Source organism: Eleutherodactylus coqui, chromosome 5 (assembly GCF_035609145.1).
Source record: "Eleutherodactylus coqui strain aEleCoq1 chromosome 5, aEleCoq1.hap1, whole genome shotgun sequence".
Classification (NCBI taxonomy): domain Eukaryota; kingdom Metazoa; phylum Chordata; class Amphibia; order Anura; family Eleutherodactylidae; genus Eleutherodactylus; species Eleutherodactylus coqui.
In genome coordinates, this window is record NC_089841.1 from 35,647,283 (window position 1) to 35,663,514 (window position 16,232).

The 16,232-nt window shown below is 44.8% G+C and overlaps 1 protein-coding gene across 1 annotated transcript in view; it reads right to left on the bottom strand.

The window, feature by feature from the left end:
* Positions 1-16,232, bottom strand: part of LOC136629088 (zinc finger protein 585A-like) — a 343,652-nt gene that overhangs the window by 84,810 nt on the left and 242,610 nt on the right. Inside the window, exons 14-18 of the mRNA XM_066605206.1 lie at positions 5,571-5,674; positions 4,179-4,358; positions 3,973-4,096; positions 3,826-3,890; positions 3,580-3,682 (exon numbers count right to left, since the gene is read on the bottom strand). Of these exons, the coding sequence (XP_066461303.1) occupies positions 3,580-3,682; positions 3,826-3,890; positions 3,973-4,096; positions 4,179-4,358; positions 5,571-5,674 (576 nt within the window). The remainder of the gene's footprint in view (positions 1-3,579; positions 3,683-3,825; positions 3,891-3,972; positions 4,097-4,178; positions 4,359-5,570; positions 5,675-16,232) is intronic.

Here is a 16,232-nt window from a genome sequence, read left to right on the forward strand (position 1 = left end):
AGACAGCTAGACAGGCACTCCTGTTGCTGTTTCAGGACAATTCACCCAGCCACCCCAGATCTTATCAATTTTCTCCGGGCATTCCCTGGCCATATATGTCAGTTTCTACATTGGGATTGCAGAATTTACCACCTGGACCCATGCATTCCTGGTCAGCCTTCAAAGGTGTTTCTAATTTAGTAAGATCAGTTTTTTGGCATAAAAAAGCATCAATTTATATAATGTGCAAGTCGTTGCAGCCACTTTGGGCTTGTCTCCAACAAGCCCAAAGAGGCACATTCCAGGGTGTATGATCCTCGGGGCTCCCAAACGCACCTCCAATAGTCTTGCAGAATGGCACATGCATGATGATCCCATCAGCAACCAGGCACTGTGGAAATATCGCTGAAGGGAGCAAACCCATAGTATGAAGCCTGGAGGAAATTTGACCTGGATGAGCCTATCTCTAGCACTGACCAAAGGAAGACCAGAACCCTTTAGTATATCTCCATCTTCGCCCGAAAACAGATCAGGGATATCAGCAACCCATTTCCACGTGGCCTTCTCTATCAGCGGGGCTAGATATTGTATTAAGTGGGCATAGAAACTCGACAATGGTTTAATAAGGTTACACATCTGTGCCAAGCCCTCCGGCCATGTCAGAGACAGAGGTATGAATTAGACTCCAAATTGGGCCTTGACTACATCCCGCAGCTGGTAGTATCTAAAATAGGAATGCTCAAGCAGGTCATGGGTTATTTGCAGCTGCAGGAACGTGCAGAACGCACCTTCACTGATTATGTCAGATAAGACGTAAACACCCCAAAGTCTCCAAAAAGCAGACCCTGGAAAATATTGCAAGTGCGGCAGATTGGGGTTATTCCACAGGGGGGTATATGGGGACCACATGGTTCTCTCCTCAGTGGTCAGCCGCAAGGCCCAGCGCCAAACATCGAGTGTTACCAGCATGGAGGTAGGCAAGGGGACAGTAAAAGATGAGGGGCCACCCAACAACAGTCCCCTCAGGTTCTGGACAGGGCCCGCCATACTGCGCTCCAGGCCCACCACTGGATTCTAATCTGAAGAGGACAGCCACCATCCAGCGCACTGCCATCACCTCAGCCCAGCTCAGAAGGGGGATCAGATTAAAGTCATAAAAAGTAGATATCTCCACTGACACTTTTATGCCTAAATAAGTTGTCAGAGTTTTCCAATTTAGCAGGGTGGAGAGAGGAAGCTCAGCAGCTGCAGGGTCCACTGCCAGTAGTTTGTTTTTATAGGCCAAATGCGTCAAAGATGGCTAGTGCAGAGTCAAGAGAAGACTCCGAGTCCTGGAGAAAGAGAATAGAGTCATCCGCATAAAGCCCCTTTACTATCGGTGATGTTTGGACGAAGCATTCACAATTAAAAACAAAAAGTACTTTGTTGGAGGAGGGATTTGATAGCATTTACAACCCCACCCCCTCCTAGTGATGATGCCAGAGGTAGTGGGAAATTTCAAAAGGGTCCTTTATTATAACAAAAATAAACAAACACACAGCAGGGTAGCATGCAACGTGTTTTGGGGGTTAAACCCCCCTTTTCTGAGCAGAACATACCTGGTTATGATAAGCCTTTATGTACTGGGCGGCAGAGTGCCAGAAATTCAAAAGAAACGGGTGGGGTACCCGGCCGCAGACGATGCCTGTCCTGTAAGCATCAGCATCTGTGTTCCACTTGCTCAGAGAGGAGAGAGGGGAGGGAGGAGGGAGGGGCGGGGAATCAAGTAGTGCGGGGAACCCACTACGAGCGGTCCTAGAGAGGCTGAAAGCACCAGCCCACTTCCTGCATCTTCCCGTCTCCATGGGAGGATGCTCTATTACTCCTAATGGAGTGTCCTCCCAGCATGCTACCCTGCTGTATGTTTGTCTAACTTTGTTAAAATAAAGGACTCTTTTGAAATTACCCCCTGGCATCATCACTGGGGGGTCTGTAAATGCTATCAGACCCCTCCTACAAGTAATACTTCTATCTGGTGATCAAAGTGCAGGATTTTTACACATTTTTTTTCTTGTACTTTAAAATTTAGGAATTCATCCAATAAGGTAATTTTGTGGATGGCCCCCATGTTTTTATCAAAATCTGAGCTAAGAGCCTTGCATTTTCATACAGGTAGTATAAACAACAGTTATGCAGTTTTATTCAGGTATTAAATGTATAGGAGTGCTGAGGCGTGTTTCTGTTTGGCCTGGTTCACTTTAACTGCAGCCATTGCATCTGCAGCTGTCTCATGAAGAAGGGAGGCTCCCTCTCTTCGCACACATGGGTAATCTTGCTCTTACACAAAAACTTTGGAGAAGTGGGAGGGAAACTTGCCCTCTCCGTGGGCTGTTCTCTGGATCACTACAGTCAGCATGACCTCGCTTATCAAGCCAATTCAAGGTCTCTCCCATAGTGCAGCAGCCACCATAGCAGGACCAAAATTACCCTCACACCCAGTGTACACCACATAGCATACACCAGATTTCAGCTAATGGGGCCATTATGTGGCCCCTCCTTTGGTAATCTAGCCACATCACTGCTCGCAGTCACAATGGAAAATAGTGCAGTCCTACCATTCATCTCCAGTGGTGGTGCAACAGTAGCATCCTATGGGCAGATTTGGTTGTGTAACCACCCATGTCATTAAAGAGGTTCAGATCTCTCCCCCCTTCACTACTCAGAAAGTAAACAGCATCGTTCAATAACTTCTTGGGGGCAGTCTTGGAGTATCATCAGCGCTTGGCTCTTCTATAAGGAGGGTTTCCAGCTTGCATCTTACTGGCACAGTGCAGCCCATTGGAGTGGATCTGCAGAACTACTTGATCTTCACCTTCTAAATTCTGATTCTTTTTGGGCATCATTACCCCTCTCATACATTAAATATTGCTTGTATATTAAAGGATTCCAACCAAATATAATGTGTCCATCAGAATACAAGCCCTCATGTGGATGTTTCTTAAGATGATATTAATATTCCCTGCTTGCAGTGAGATTCGTTATACAATAGTGATGATCCGGTATCCAGGTCTCTTCCTTCCAGTCCCTGGAGAGAAGCATTCCTGACACTCATAGCACCAACCTTCCATCCTCCAAGGAATCTTCTGTTATCCGGGTCTATGTCTCCACAATCTGGAGTCTAGGAGTCTAATAGGAGCTAATGGTTCCTTAGTTCTAAAACTGGGGAGATTCTCTTCTCTCAATAGTACTGGCAGCAAACGATGCAAGAATCAGCATTCTTCACATAGATATATTATATATCCAAATTGCAGATGGATTTTACACTCAGATTTTCTATTTTAAAACTTTAATCCTTCTAACTAATGGATACAACACATAAGATAATCGTGTCATTATTACGATGTGGTACCCATAATTACACCCATATTATAGATGCTCATCGTGTGTTATCACCTATAACGGTATCACATGTCACCCACATTTAGTTTGTACTTTGGTTGAATGGGGGAACATCCAGCGGAAACTGTCAGATACCAGAGCTTATAAATCTACATAACTATCTGCAGCCGCTGACCGAGGAGAATCTGTGACTCTCTGCTGTATTTAGTGGTTACTACTCACCTGGGCGGTTACCTGTAGGAATCTCCTCTTTACACCGCTGATCGCCCCTTACATTTGTCTCTGTAGTATTAATATTGGTCAGATCTTCATCCTGATACAAAAGCTGTGAGAAAATTTTGTAAAAGTCAGCAGATGGTTGGAGAAGTCATGTGAAATGATCATGAATTATCATGTAGAAGACATCTAATAATACTTAAGACAAGAGCTTCATAGCCTTCTACAGATCAGAGGGACATCTACATCTACCTGATGGTCCTGTGGAAGAAGAGGATGGGGACATCTCTCTGGTGGGCTTCTCTTACTGGATGGAACTGCAGTAAACACAGGCAGACACTGAAGTCATTCTTTACATACAGATAATAAAGTCCCCGTGTATTTAGTCCTGTCTATTACCTGGTGATGGGAGCGGCTGGCGGGGCTCCATCATGGCCTCCTTGTATAGATCCCTGTGTCCTTCTAAATACTCCCACTCCTCCATGGAGAAATAGACAGCAACATCCTGACACCTTATAGGAACCTGACAACACAATATACAGTCATTACCCAGAAGCCTCCAGTGCTGTTACTGTATAATGTCCCAGCATTCCCTGCACCATCACCTCTCCAGTCAGCAGCTCAATCATCTTGCTGGTGAGTTCTAGAATATTCTGTACATTGATGTCCTCATGTATCAGGGGGTGAGGTGGGGGCCTCGTGATTGGGCTCAGGGGTCTTCCCCATCCATCACACACAGGGGCCCGACAGCCATCACTAGAGGTCTTCTTCATTATTGTATAATCCTGTATATGGGGAGACATTAATAAATATCACAGCAGACATTTCCAGAGTCCATCACCTCTCCAGTGACATCATCTGTTATTACCATAGATAAGAATAATGTAATGTGACATGATCAGAATTTCTCCCCTGTCCAGTGACATCTTACCACTGACGAAGGCTCTGTGCAGCCGATACGCGTCTGGTTAGAAATGTGTATACCTGGCAATTTTAATTATGACTAAATAAAGAAAGATTACAAAATTTACTCTGCAAGCAAGCCTGGATGACACATTTTTTATGTATGGAATTTTTTGTTGTCCAGTGACATCATCTGTTATTCCCATTAATAAGAATGATGTAATGTGACATCATCAGAATTTCTCCCCTCTCCAGTGACATCATGTTATTACCAGGATAGGAATAATATAATGTGACATCGTTGGAATCTCTCACCTTTGCAGTGAGAGCATCTGCTATTACCATAGATAAGAATGATGTAATGTGACATAATCAGAATCTCTGCCTTCTCCAGTGAGAGCATCTGCTATTACCATAGATAAGAATGATGTAATGTGACATCATCAGAATTTCTACCCTCTCCAGTGAGAGCATCTGCTATTACCATAGAAGGAATGATGTAATGTGACATCATCAGAACCTCTCCCCTCTGCAGTGACAGCATCTGCTATTACCATAGATAAGAATGTTGTAATGTGACATCATCAGAATCTCTGCCCTCTCCAGTGACATCATCTGTTACCATAGATAAAAATGATGCAATACCTGGCAATTTTAAATATCACTAAATAAAGGAAGATTACAAATTTTACTCTGCAAGCAAGCGTGGATGACACTTTTTACTGCATGGAATTTTTTGTTGTCCCGTGACATCATCTGTTATTACCATAGATAAGAATGATGTAATGTGACATCATCAGAATCTCTCCCCTGTCCAGTGACAGCATCTGCTATTACCATAGATAAGAATGATGTAATGTGACATCATCAGAATCTCTCCCCTGTCCAGTGACAGCATCTGCTATTACCATAGATAAGAATGGTGTAATGTGACATCATCAGAATCTCTGCCCTCTCCAGTGAGAGCATCTGCTATCACCATAAATAAGAATGATGTAATGTGACTTCATCAGAATCTCTCCCCTCTCCAATGACATCATCTCTTATTACCACAGATGAGAATGATGTAATGTGACATCATCAGAATCTCTCACCTCTCCAGTAAGCTGGAAGATTATCTCTAGGGTGAGATTTAATACACTTTGTGCAATCTTGTTTCTGTTGTCCTCCATCTTTAATGGATCAATCCTGTAGGGACCTGAATGGAAAAATATGAACCAATGTAAAGACCGCAAAAACAAACCGCATAAAAATACATTTACACGAGGTAATAAGGGCAAACATTTAAAAGTGTTTTCCCATTAGTTAAAATTACTTACAAACCCCTGTGTACTTCCTGGTTGCTGCTGACCAGGACATGTGACTGCTGCAGCCAATCACTGGCTGTAAAAGGTCACTGCTGCGGCCAGTGATTGGCTGCAGCAGTCACATGACCTGGTCAGCAGCAACCAAGGATGGTAGAATGATAGTATAGCAAATCATGGGAAGTAGAAATGAAAGGGAACCTGTTAGGAGTTTTATGAAGCCCGAACTACAAGCAACACAAAATCCTGACAGGATTTGAAAAACCTCTATCCTAAGTGACGTCTGCAGCTCCACCCACTGGAGCCATCACAAGTCCCACCATTATCTTGCTTGCGCTGCACTGACAATGGAGCATGTGCATAACGTCAGTCCAGGTTGAAGACCACCGTTGTCAGTGAGGTCTCCAGGGGGCGGAGCTGCAGACGTCGCTAAGGATGGAAAGGGGCGGTTTTTACAAACACTGTAGGGAGAGAGCCCGGACCAGAGGCAGCGGTGGACCGCCCATCAGACGCTGCAAAGCTTATTGATATGGTGCTGGATAAACCTGAAGGCTAATAATATCTGGGCGGTGGAGTCACCAAAAACAGGAATACAATATCTATGAACTCATTACAGAAATATTACGGTATGTGGTTCAAATGGCTGCATACCTTCGGTTTACTTGAGAATGACTTACTTAGAAGATAATGCTACCATCCACTGGAATGCATACCGTATTTTGCGTTCTGTAAGACGCACCGGACTATAGGACGCGCCCCCGTTTTAGAGCGGGAAAATAGGTACAAAATATTTCAAACTCACCCAGGGACAGCGCAGGGTTAGTGCCGGGCGACTGGGCAGAAGAAGCAGCAGAGGCCAAGAAAAACAGCTCTCCATGTCACAGCGGCGATTGCAGGAGGAAGGGAAGAAGCTGTTTGGTGGAGACAGGGAGCAGCAGCAGCTCACCACCAATCAGCGGTACGTATGGGCGGCAGTGGGGAGGCGAGAACTTCTGACTGATCGCACATTTGTTCGTGCGACCACAAGTTTAACACGCGATCGTGCTCACTAGATCTCAGTTGCGCATTAAATTCGCGATCGCGCTAAAAATGGCGATCGCAAAGAATTTTTGGAACATTCGCTCTATAAGACGCAGCAACTTTTCCCCCCCGCTTTGGAGGGGAAAAAAGTACGTCTCATAGAGCGAAAAATACGGTATAGTGTGGAAGGGAAAGAGAGTGGAGAAGGAGAAGGGAAGGAAGTAGTTGCGCTAACCTTTGCATTACAGGTAACATCGAATTACAAGGACTGTGCCTTATCTATCTGGAAATATGGACAATCAAAGGACTCTGCAGCGGTGTGCTTAAATAGGACAGGGGAGACTATTGGAATACGTTTCTTGGGGGGAGGAGTATTTGGGGTTTTCTGTGTTTGTATTGTATGAATATAAGGGAGATGGAATAAATCCTCCACAGTGCCACCTATTGAAAGGCAGCATTCCTTCGAGTCAAAGTGGGACTTTTTATACAAGTCTTGTTACAATGACTGGGAATTAAAAGCAAAGCCAGACTCCATGTACATACAGCTGTTTCCGGGTTATTGCCCATCATCAGTGTACAGTAGGAGTCTGGCTTTTGCTAGTGAGAGGCCTGGGACAGGGGTCAGAAACGCTCTTTTCTCCTTAGGGAGAGCAACTATATACTATAAACTAAGTGAGGAGACTCAAATGGCCACGCACGCTCCTCTGGGTAATATGCAAATAAGGGAGATGGAATAAATCCTCCACAGTGCCACCTATTGCAAGGCAGCATTCCTTCGAGCGTTTCTGACCCCTGTCCCAGGCCTCTCACTAGCAAAAGCCAGACTCCTACTGTACACTGATGAAGGGCAATAACCCGGAAACAGCTGTATGTACATGGAGTCTGGCTTTGCTTTTGATTCCCAGTCATTGTAAGAAGACTTGTATAAAAAGTCCCACTTTGACTCGAAGGAATACTGCCTTTCAATAGGTGGCACTGTGGAGGATTTATTCCATCTCCCTTATTTGCATATTACCCAGAGGAGCGTGCGTGGCCATTTGAGTCTCCTCACTTAGTTTATAGTATATAGTTGCTCTCCCTAAGGAGAAAAGAGCGTTTCTGACCCCTATTGTATGAATGTTGAAGGTGTCTTTGGACGCTAGAAAAAGAATGTCTTTCAATAAAAAAGATTTGAATTAAAAAAATATATATATATATCTATCATGAACTCCACTTAACATTCCACATTGTCCGGGATCAACCGGTGTAAACCGCTAAAAAACAGGGACAGACTTCCTCTAAATGTTAGTAAGAAATTCTATTTTAACCCCTTAATGACGCGGACCCTTTTTCTTTTTCCATTTTCGTTTTTTCCTCCCCCCTTTAAAAAAAATCGTAACTCCTTTATTTATCTATCGCCCTCGCTGTATGAGGGCTTGTTTTTTGTGGGACGAGTTGTATTTTACAATGGTGCTATTAAAAGTACCATAAAATGTACTGAAAAACTTAAAAAAAATTCTAAGTGGAGTAAAATGAAAAAGAAACGACATTTCGCCATCTTTCGGAGCGCCTTTTTTCTACGGCGCACAAACGGCAACAAAAGCAACATGATAACTTTATTTTATGGGTTGGTACGATTACTACGATACCAAACTTGTATAGGTTTTTCCTTACTATACTACTCTTTTTGTTTTTCAAAGACATTTAAGTTTTTTCAATTATTTTCTGCCTTCATTTTGCGCGCGCGATAACTTTTCTATTTTTCCGTCGACATAGTTCAGCAAGGGCTCATTTTTTGCGGGATGTTCCTTAGTTTCTGATAGTACCAATTTGGAATACATACGACTTTTTGATCGCTTTTTATTGCGTTTTTTCTGGGAGACAGGGTAACTAAAAAAGTGCATTTCTGGCGTTCTTTTTTTTTTTCGGACGACGTTCACCGTGTGGAAAAAATAATGTGCTACTTTGATAGTTTGGACGTTTACGGACGCGGCGATACCAAATACGTATTTTTAATTTATTATTTAGATTTTTTAATACTAGATATGGCAAAAGGGGGGTGATTTAAACTTTTACAACTTTTTTTTTTTTCAATTAAAAAAAACTTTATTGATTTTTTTTTTTACATTACTTTGAAGTCCCCCTGGGGGACTTTAACATGCGATGCTTTGATCGCTCCTGCAGTATGACGTAATACTGTAGCATTACGTCATACTACTTTTTGACAGGCAGTCTATCAAGCCACCCCACGGGGATGGCTTGATAGGCAGTCTGTTAAGGCAGCCCTGGGGCCTTTCATTAGGCCCCCGGCTGCCATGACACCTGCACGGGTGTGGGACCCCCGAACATCGCTCGGGGGATTTAAATGCCGCTGGCTATTGCCCGCGGGTGTCAGCTGTTATAAACAGCTAACGCCCGCACTGTATGAAGAGAGGTTGCCACGCAACCTCTCTTCATACATACCCTGACGCTCCATGACATACCGGTACGTCATTGGTCATGAAGGGGTTAAACTTATTTCTAATGGTAGGACAACAACATTTCACGCATCAACAGGTTTAGAAAATAAAAAAACCTTTATTACTAAAATTTTCTACGCATTTTATGGGCAAAAAGCCATGGCCAGACGTTAGGCGCGATTCACATGTGTGCGCCCGCAATTCTACTTTGTTCGACTATGACCTCAAGGCTAATTTCACATTGGCGACCACGATATTGGGTCATGAAAGTCGACCCAATATCCCGCTCGGAAGCGAGTGATTTTTCCCATGGATGCGAGACGTTATTGTGTCAAAAACACTTCACATCGCTTCGGGGAAGCAGGGACCCTCCGGTGCGGCTATAAGCTGTGTCGGAGGATCAGTAAGAGGTTCCCATTGTTTTAAATGGTAAACTTTGCATCACATTGCACTCACACGCCATGCAATGTTTTTGCCGTCTCCATTGAAAACAATGGTTGAGGCGCTCCGCGGGAACGTCCAAAGATGGGCCACGCTGCAATATTTTCCCATACTGTGATGTTGGGGAAAAAAATTAAAAATTGCCTATGTATATGACCCCATTCAAAAAATGAGTTTCATATTCGTGCGAGATTTGCGCATCTCGCAACGCACAAATCTCAAGTGATTTTCTCAGCCGTGTGAAAGCAGCCTAAACCGGAGCTAGAATGCTGGAACCGCCAGATCCAACACATGCCAAACTCGAAAGGCGCTGGACAGGCCCCACTAACAATAATGGGGTCTGTATGGCATTTTCCTGGACAAAACAGTACAGCATGCTCTAAACATTTTAAGGCATTTCCCTTTTTTATATTTGAAAAAAGCATGAAAAAACATCCGTATTACAAAAAGGAGAACCAAAAGAACTTGTGAAAAAAATATGACGTTTATGGTTTAGAGAAGGACTCAGAGATTTTGGATAACTGTCTGCTTAATTAGAGCAACTAGTGTCAAGCATCTGCTGCCAAGGCACATAGGGGAGAGGGTCCTCTCCCCCTAGGCCTTCTTTGATGGAGTGCATCAAAAGAGGCCCAGAGGAAGAGGACCTGATGATGTCATCAGCGGTGGACGTGCAGCAGGAGAGCTCTGGTAAGGCATATTTTTAGTGCAGTGCCATGGGGCCCTCCTGCTGCATCACACCCACACACAAATGCCTCCAAGGTCTTTCCAGAGTGGAGACGAGCAGTTTGAGAGGCTTTTTAGCCCACCGTGATGCCGCTGAGCCTTCCGGCCTATTGTGGCCTAGTGGCACAGTAAAAGCCAGGGACAAAAGTTGCGAGTTGCGAGGTTGGCCCACCACTATATGCTGGAGCTCCTAGAGCCTCCATCTCCTCAAAAGCAGCCCCGACAGAGACACCCTGACCTGGGAGAGGCGGTGAGGAGCAGAATTATAGGGCTTAAACACAGCTAGGAGAACCAGTAACATGGCCCACAGAGGGGGATTGGAAGCTGTGACACTTCTCCTAGCCCAGTGTAGCAACCCCAGGGTCCCATGGAAGGGCCTGTTTGTCCCCCAATGGCAGCTTTCCTCCCCAGGCACAACGAGTAAACAGACACAGCCCCAACAGCCACTTCTCCATCTTGTGGGGCCCCCCTGATGCCATGTCATCTACCCTTGGGGCACCCACGTAGTTATCTACCATGGCCATCTAGTTGCAGAGCTGCGTTGCTCCACACAGTCAGCCACCATTAGTGTCAGCATCAAAATTCTCATGTAAAAGCGAACCGCACCCTGACAACCAATATCGCAGCAAAGCCCCCCCACTGTTAAGAAAGAAAAGCACTCAAGAACCGGACGTTAAGTTATACCGGAAGCCAAAAATTTCATTCTTTTCAGATTTTTCGGCAAAGGTCCAGAACCCTACATATCTCATATGCTATGTTATATCCTGCCTGATTGCAGATTGTGGCGCTCAGAGAGACACATTTTTTTGATAGTCCAAAAGCTGCTGGTGATTGGTTGGATCGTAATGAAAATCACCTGCGCATTGAAGCGCGGTCACCCCAGAGGTACCCTAACTCAGGCGGTAACTGATGATCTAAGAAATGTAATGGGGATACAACACGGGGATACCTGGCAGAGCCGCACTCAACTGCCAATGATTATATAAAAGCGTATTACGAAGTTATACCGTTCGCCCCTTCTGGACTCATGGAGGACTGGCGCCCAGATCAGTTAGGGCTTTCGCGGGTTCTAGTTTAGGGGATGTTTTTGTTTGTTTTCCCTTTCTCTCGTGTACACTAGCCAAATCTGATCAGCTAAATGTCTCGGTGTCCTGGAGATCGCCTGCCTGGGAGGTCGTCTGGAATATATATATATTTGTTTATAAATGGCTGAGAAATTATGGTCGTCTACTGGAATATACGCAGAATGTGCGCCCCTGGTAAACGTCTGGCAATATTTCAGGAGGTAGAGCACTAGCACCCATTAGTACTTCGTTTACAGGAGACACACTTATCTAAAGATACCTTAAGCCCCATTTACACGTAAAGATGATCGCTCAAAATTCATTCAAAAAGTGGGCTCCCACCCACTGGCGATATTTTCTTTCTTGCGTTGCGAGAGCACGAGAAAAATCTCGCATCACAGCACAAGAAAGAGGCCGGTATAGAACCGGCATATCGCAAGTGGTTTCAATGGGGCCAGCGACAGCAGCGCTAGCCCCATTGAAAGGATAGGGAGAATGCCGCGGACTTCTGCCACAGCTGTCACACCTGTGGCAGGAATTTCCTTCATCCCCACGGTCCAGGAATCCTCTGCCACAGCTGTCACAGCTGTGGCAGAAGTCCGCGGCATTCTATTGTACTGCTTTCAATGGGATCGTCACTGCGGGGATGAAGGAAACTCAAACAGAAGTCCCCTGCATTCTCCATCTCTTTTCAATGGGGCGATATGTCGGCGTGATGCCGATTTTTTTCTCGCACTGTGATGCGAGACTTTAACTTTAGAATTGCATCGCAGTGGAGAAAATATCGACAGTGGGTGGGAGCCCTTACAGTTTGAGTGATCATTTTGCATAAACCACTAATGGGTGATAATGCCCATTAGTAGCTTATTAGCTTCATTTGCATATAAATGAGGCTCCCTTTGCTGTTTGCAGATAACAGGGGGTGGTCTGTTATCCGCATACAGCTCCCTTGTTCTTCCATGGGACAGCAGCTGAAAGCAATGTTATCAGCACTGCCGTGAGGAATCACAGCGTGCGATCCCTGTTATCAGCTGGCCAGCCAAACAATGATTTTTATGCTGAACTAAAAATCATTGCTCGGCCGAAAAGCTAACGATAGTAGAATTTACACGCATCGATTATTGCTCAAAAGACATCGTGTAAATGAAGTTTGAGCTGTAATTATAATCGTTGTGTCTAAATGGGCTTTTACCTACAATCAGGGTACAGTGGGCAGGACATAGTTTCCACTCAATCCACACAAGTTATTCAAGAGGGGTAAGTGTATTCGTTCATCCTTTAGTTCCATTCCACTGTTTTGCACAGAAAATAGACCTTGATGGACGGTTTATTTGTCTACATCACAAGTTGTATAATTACACCATCATCCTTGTTTCGCGGTACATTCTGCCACCTTATAACAGTGGGGTTATGTGACAGATACTAGAATCTATAACAGGGATACCAGATACCCCTGTATTGTTGGTAGGGGACTTTAATTCTGTTGTTGATCCCTACCAGGATAGGGTGAGGATGGAGGGAGATATAACTCCATTAGGACGTCTTATGAGAGATATGTTATTATTAGATTTGTGGTGAACCAGGAACGAAATGCTGCTCCTGTCTCTGGAGCACGTATCACCCTCTATCGAGGATATATATGACAGTAGTCAATACTTGGATACATAACTGTGTGTTAACTGTCACATATCTGCCCAGATTACTTTCATATCACTCACCTATGCTGATAGACATACAGCATGCAAACAGATGCAGCCTTGGTCGGCCACTATGGAAGCTGTATGCATTCTGGTTAAATGTTATAGACTGCCCAAACATATTGGGATTAATAGGAACTTCAAAAGCGATTAACTGACGCAGAGTCTATATTTGTGAATAACAGCACATGGTTTGAGCGATAATCATTGCGTGTAAACGCTTCCATCTTTTACTCTTCGGCTGAACAATGATTTTTAGGTGAGCAGAAAATCCATCCTTCAGTTGGAGAGAGATAGCAGGGACCGCACGCTGTGTTCTCCACGGGAGCACTGATTACATTGTATTTAGTTGACAGCTCGTGCAAAGACAATGCAGCCGTGTGCAAAGTCTAGACCATATGTTGGGATTTGCAAACACCTGCTTGAGGCTCATTTACATGCAAATGAAGCTGAGGAAGTACTAATGGGCATTAGTGCTCATTAGTACTTTTTGCAAAGTAATCGCTAGAACTGTCAATCTTTCATTCATTTGAAAGATTGTCTTTGAGTGTAAATGGGCCTTCACAATTAATGTAAGAACTGAATGCTTTACATATGTGTTCCAGATGTTTTCAGAACGATTATTGCGGCTGTTCGTCACTCTGGTCTCCATGGTGATGCTGTGTATGCTTACGTGCATGCTCAGTTGGGAAGACTGATACGAGATACACAGAGTACTGCGTTGTTTGTTGCAAAGCCCGCGCATGTGCAGAATAGATGTAGGATGCCAATACATGCAACATGGAAATGGCACCTAGATGGATCACATCTGATTCGTGGATTCTTATGTACATATCAGTATGGCATTTAACTATGCTTTTACTTTTGCTTGATTGTATCTGTTACACCTGTAGAGTTGGTGGGAGGTCTTGTATAGCGGGTGTGGCATTTTAATGGGATTGGTCTTTTACTATAAATAGTTCACACAGTTTGTAAATTCTTGAGCTTGACAAGGACCCGCATGTGTCCGAAACATAACGTTTGTTATTCTTCACTATTTTGCACCTATTTATGCTGCCCCTGGTACTGTTGTATCTTGTCTCCACCAGAAGAATGGTTGGAGACAAGCTGCATGACCTCAACTTGATGGGCTGGTGTAGAGAATGGGTGAAGGCTGTCTCCGCTGGTACTCTGCCAGTGTCCCATGTGTGCTCGGAGCTCAGCTTTCATCATTTTCCCAACGACTTTCTTCCCTTCCAGCTTTGGCGCTGTGAGTTCCCCCCCTCCATTGCATTCCCTGTCTGGCAACCCCTGAAGGGGGCACCGCTTTTGCCTCCTAGCTCCACTCTCATACTGTTCCCCGGCGACCTTCTCCACTGCTGGCATCGGCGCTCCCCGGCCAGCAACCCTTCAAGCCGACACCGCTTTGGCCTCCTTGTTCCACTCTCATACTTCCTCTGGCGACCTTCTTCCCTACCCGCGTCGGTGGTGTCACACCCCCCTCCTCCACTGCATTCCGCTGTCACTGCCCCGGAGCTCTGCCTTATCCTGTCCCTGCTCTGCCGCACTCAATCACCCGCTGTCAGTCTCCTCGCCGGCCTCGCATCATGCTTGCAATATGTGATGGCAATGAGGAGACTCACAGCGCTGGAGCCGGGAAGGAGACAAGGGACAGCAGCAGAGGGGTGAGTGACACTGGAGATAGGAAGGAGACAAGGGACAGCGGCGAAGGGCTGAGTGACACCAGGTGGGGGGGAGATAATGGGCACTCATTCTCCGGCCCAGCCAATCAAATTTTGGGCATTGCTTGTGCGTGTGCAGTTTGTCCCTCCCATTCTTCTGGTGGGGACAAGATATAACAGTACTGCTGCCACTTGCTTCTTTCTACTCTAAATATATCTGGTTGATGGTTTATCACCTTTGCTATTGTACTTCTACATCATATTGTGATATAACGTTGCTGTACATGTATGAGGGATGGGTAAAATAAAGTATTCACTGGTGTGGATTGAGCTCATTGAAAGTACAGTGGTGCCTTGACATACCAGTTTAATCCATTCCAAGACGGAGCTCGTAAGCCAAAATACTTGTATGTCAAGGCACTTTTCCCCATTGAAATGCATTGAAACGCCATTAATGCGTTCCAGTTCATTTCAATGGGAAAACTAACTACAAGTTTTAAAAAAAAATCAATACTCACCTACCGCCGGCGTCATTGAATTGCTGTGATTAGCTAACCCAGTGCCGGCCTTTATTGGCTGACGGGGTGCTAAGTTAACCAATCAGAGCATTAGCTTGCTGGAGGCGGGGCATCCAGAAAGCAATGCTCTGTGTCGGCGGGGAGGAGGCAGTGAAAGCCTGCAGCAGCGCCACAGACCATCGCGAGGGCGAAATGCCAGCGACAGGTGAGTATAGCTCTTCCCCTGAGCCTCAGCATGCGAGTTTTTGACTTGCAAGTAGGCTCGTACCCCGAATTTTTGCTCATAAATCAGAGCAAAACTTCGGGAGAGAGCCTGCTCGTAAGTAAAAAAACTCACAAGCTGAGGCACTCGTAACCCGAGGTACCACTGTACAACTGACTATTCTCAAAGGGACAATGATAAAAGGGATTATCTGAAAGCATGGAAAACTCCATGGACTACTTTTACTGCTGTTTACTCAGGATAATCTACATATTAAGTACACGGGAGAGACTCAAGGGACAGGGGGAGGTTGCAACGCTTTTTGTTTAGTTTTTTTTATTTATGTTTTTGTTAAATAAGAAAAGTGCTGAAAATCCAAATAAAACTATTTATTATATAAAAAAAGATGGGTCTCTTGAAAAATGGGGTTCAGACATAACCTACCTGAACTTGGATGACCGAAGTGGCCTTCTGGCCGGCTCAGGATCACCCTTGATTAGTGCAAGAGACAGGTTAATCCAAGTTAAGTTTCGGCACAGAATGTACTATACCCCTGTCTGTGTACCAAGGGTCTAATTAACAATGTAGACTATCCAAAATACTTGATGAGCAATGGCACAATCATTGAATTTAATGAATGACTGAGCGCTGCTTCTGATTAGCTAAGCGCTGTGACCAATCACAGGCA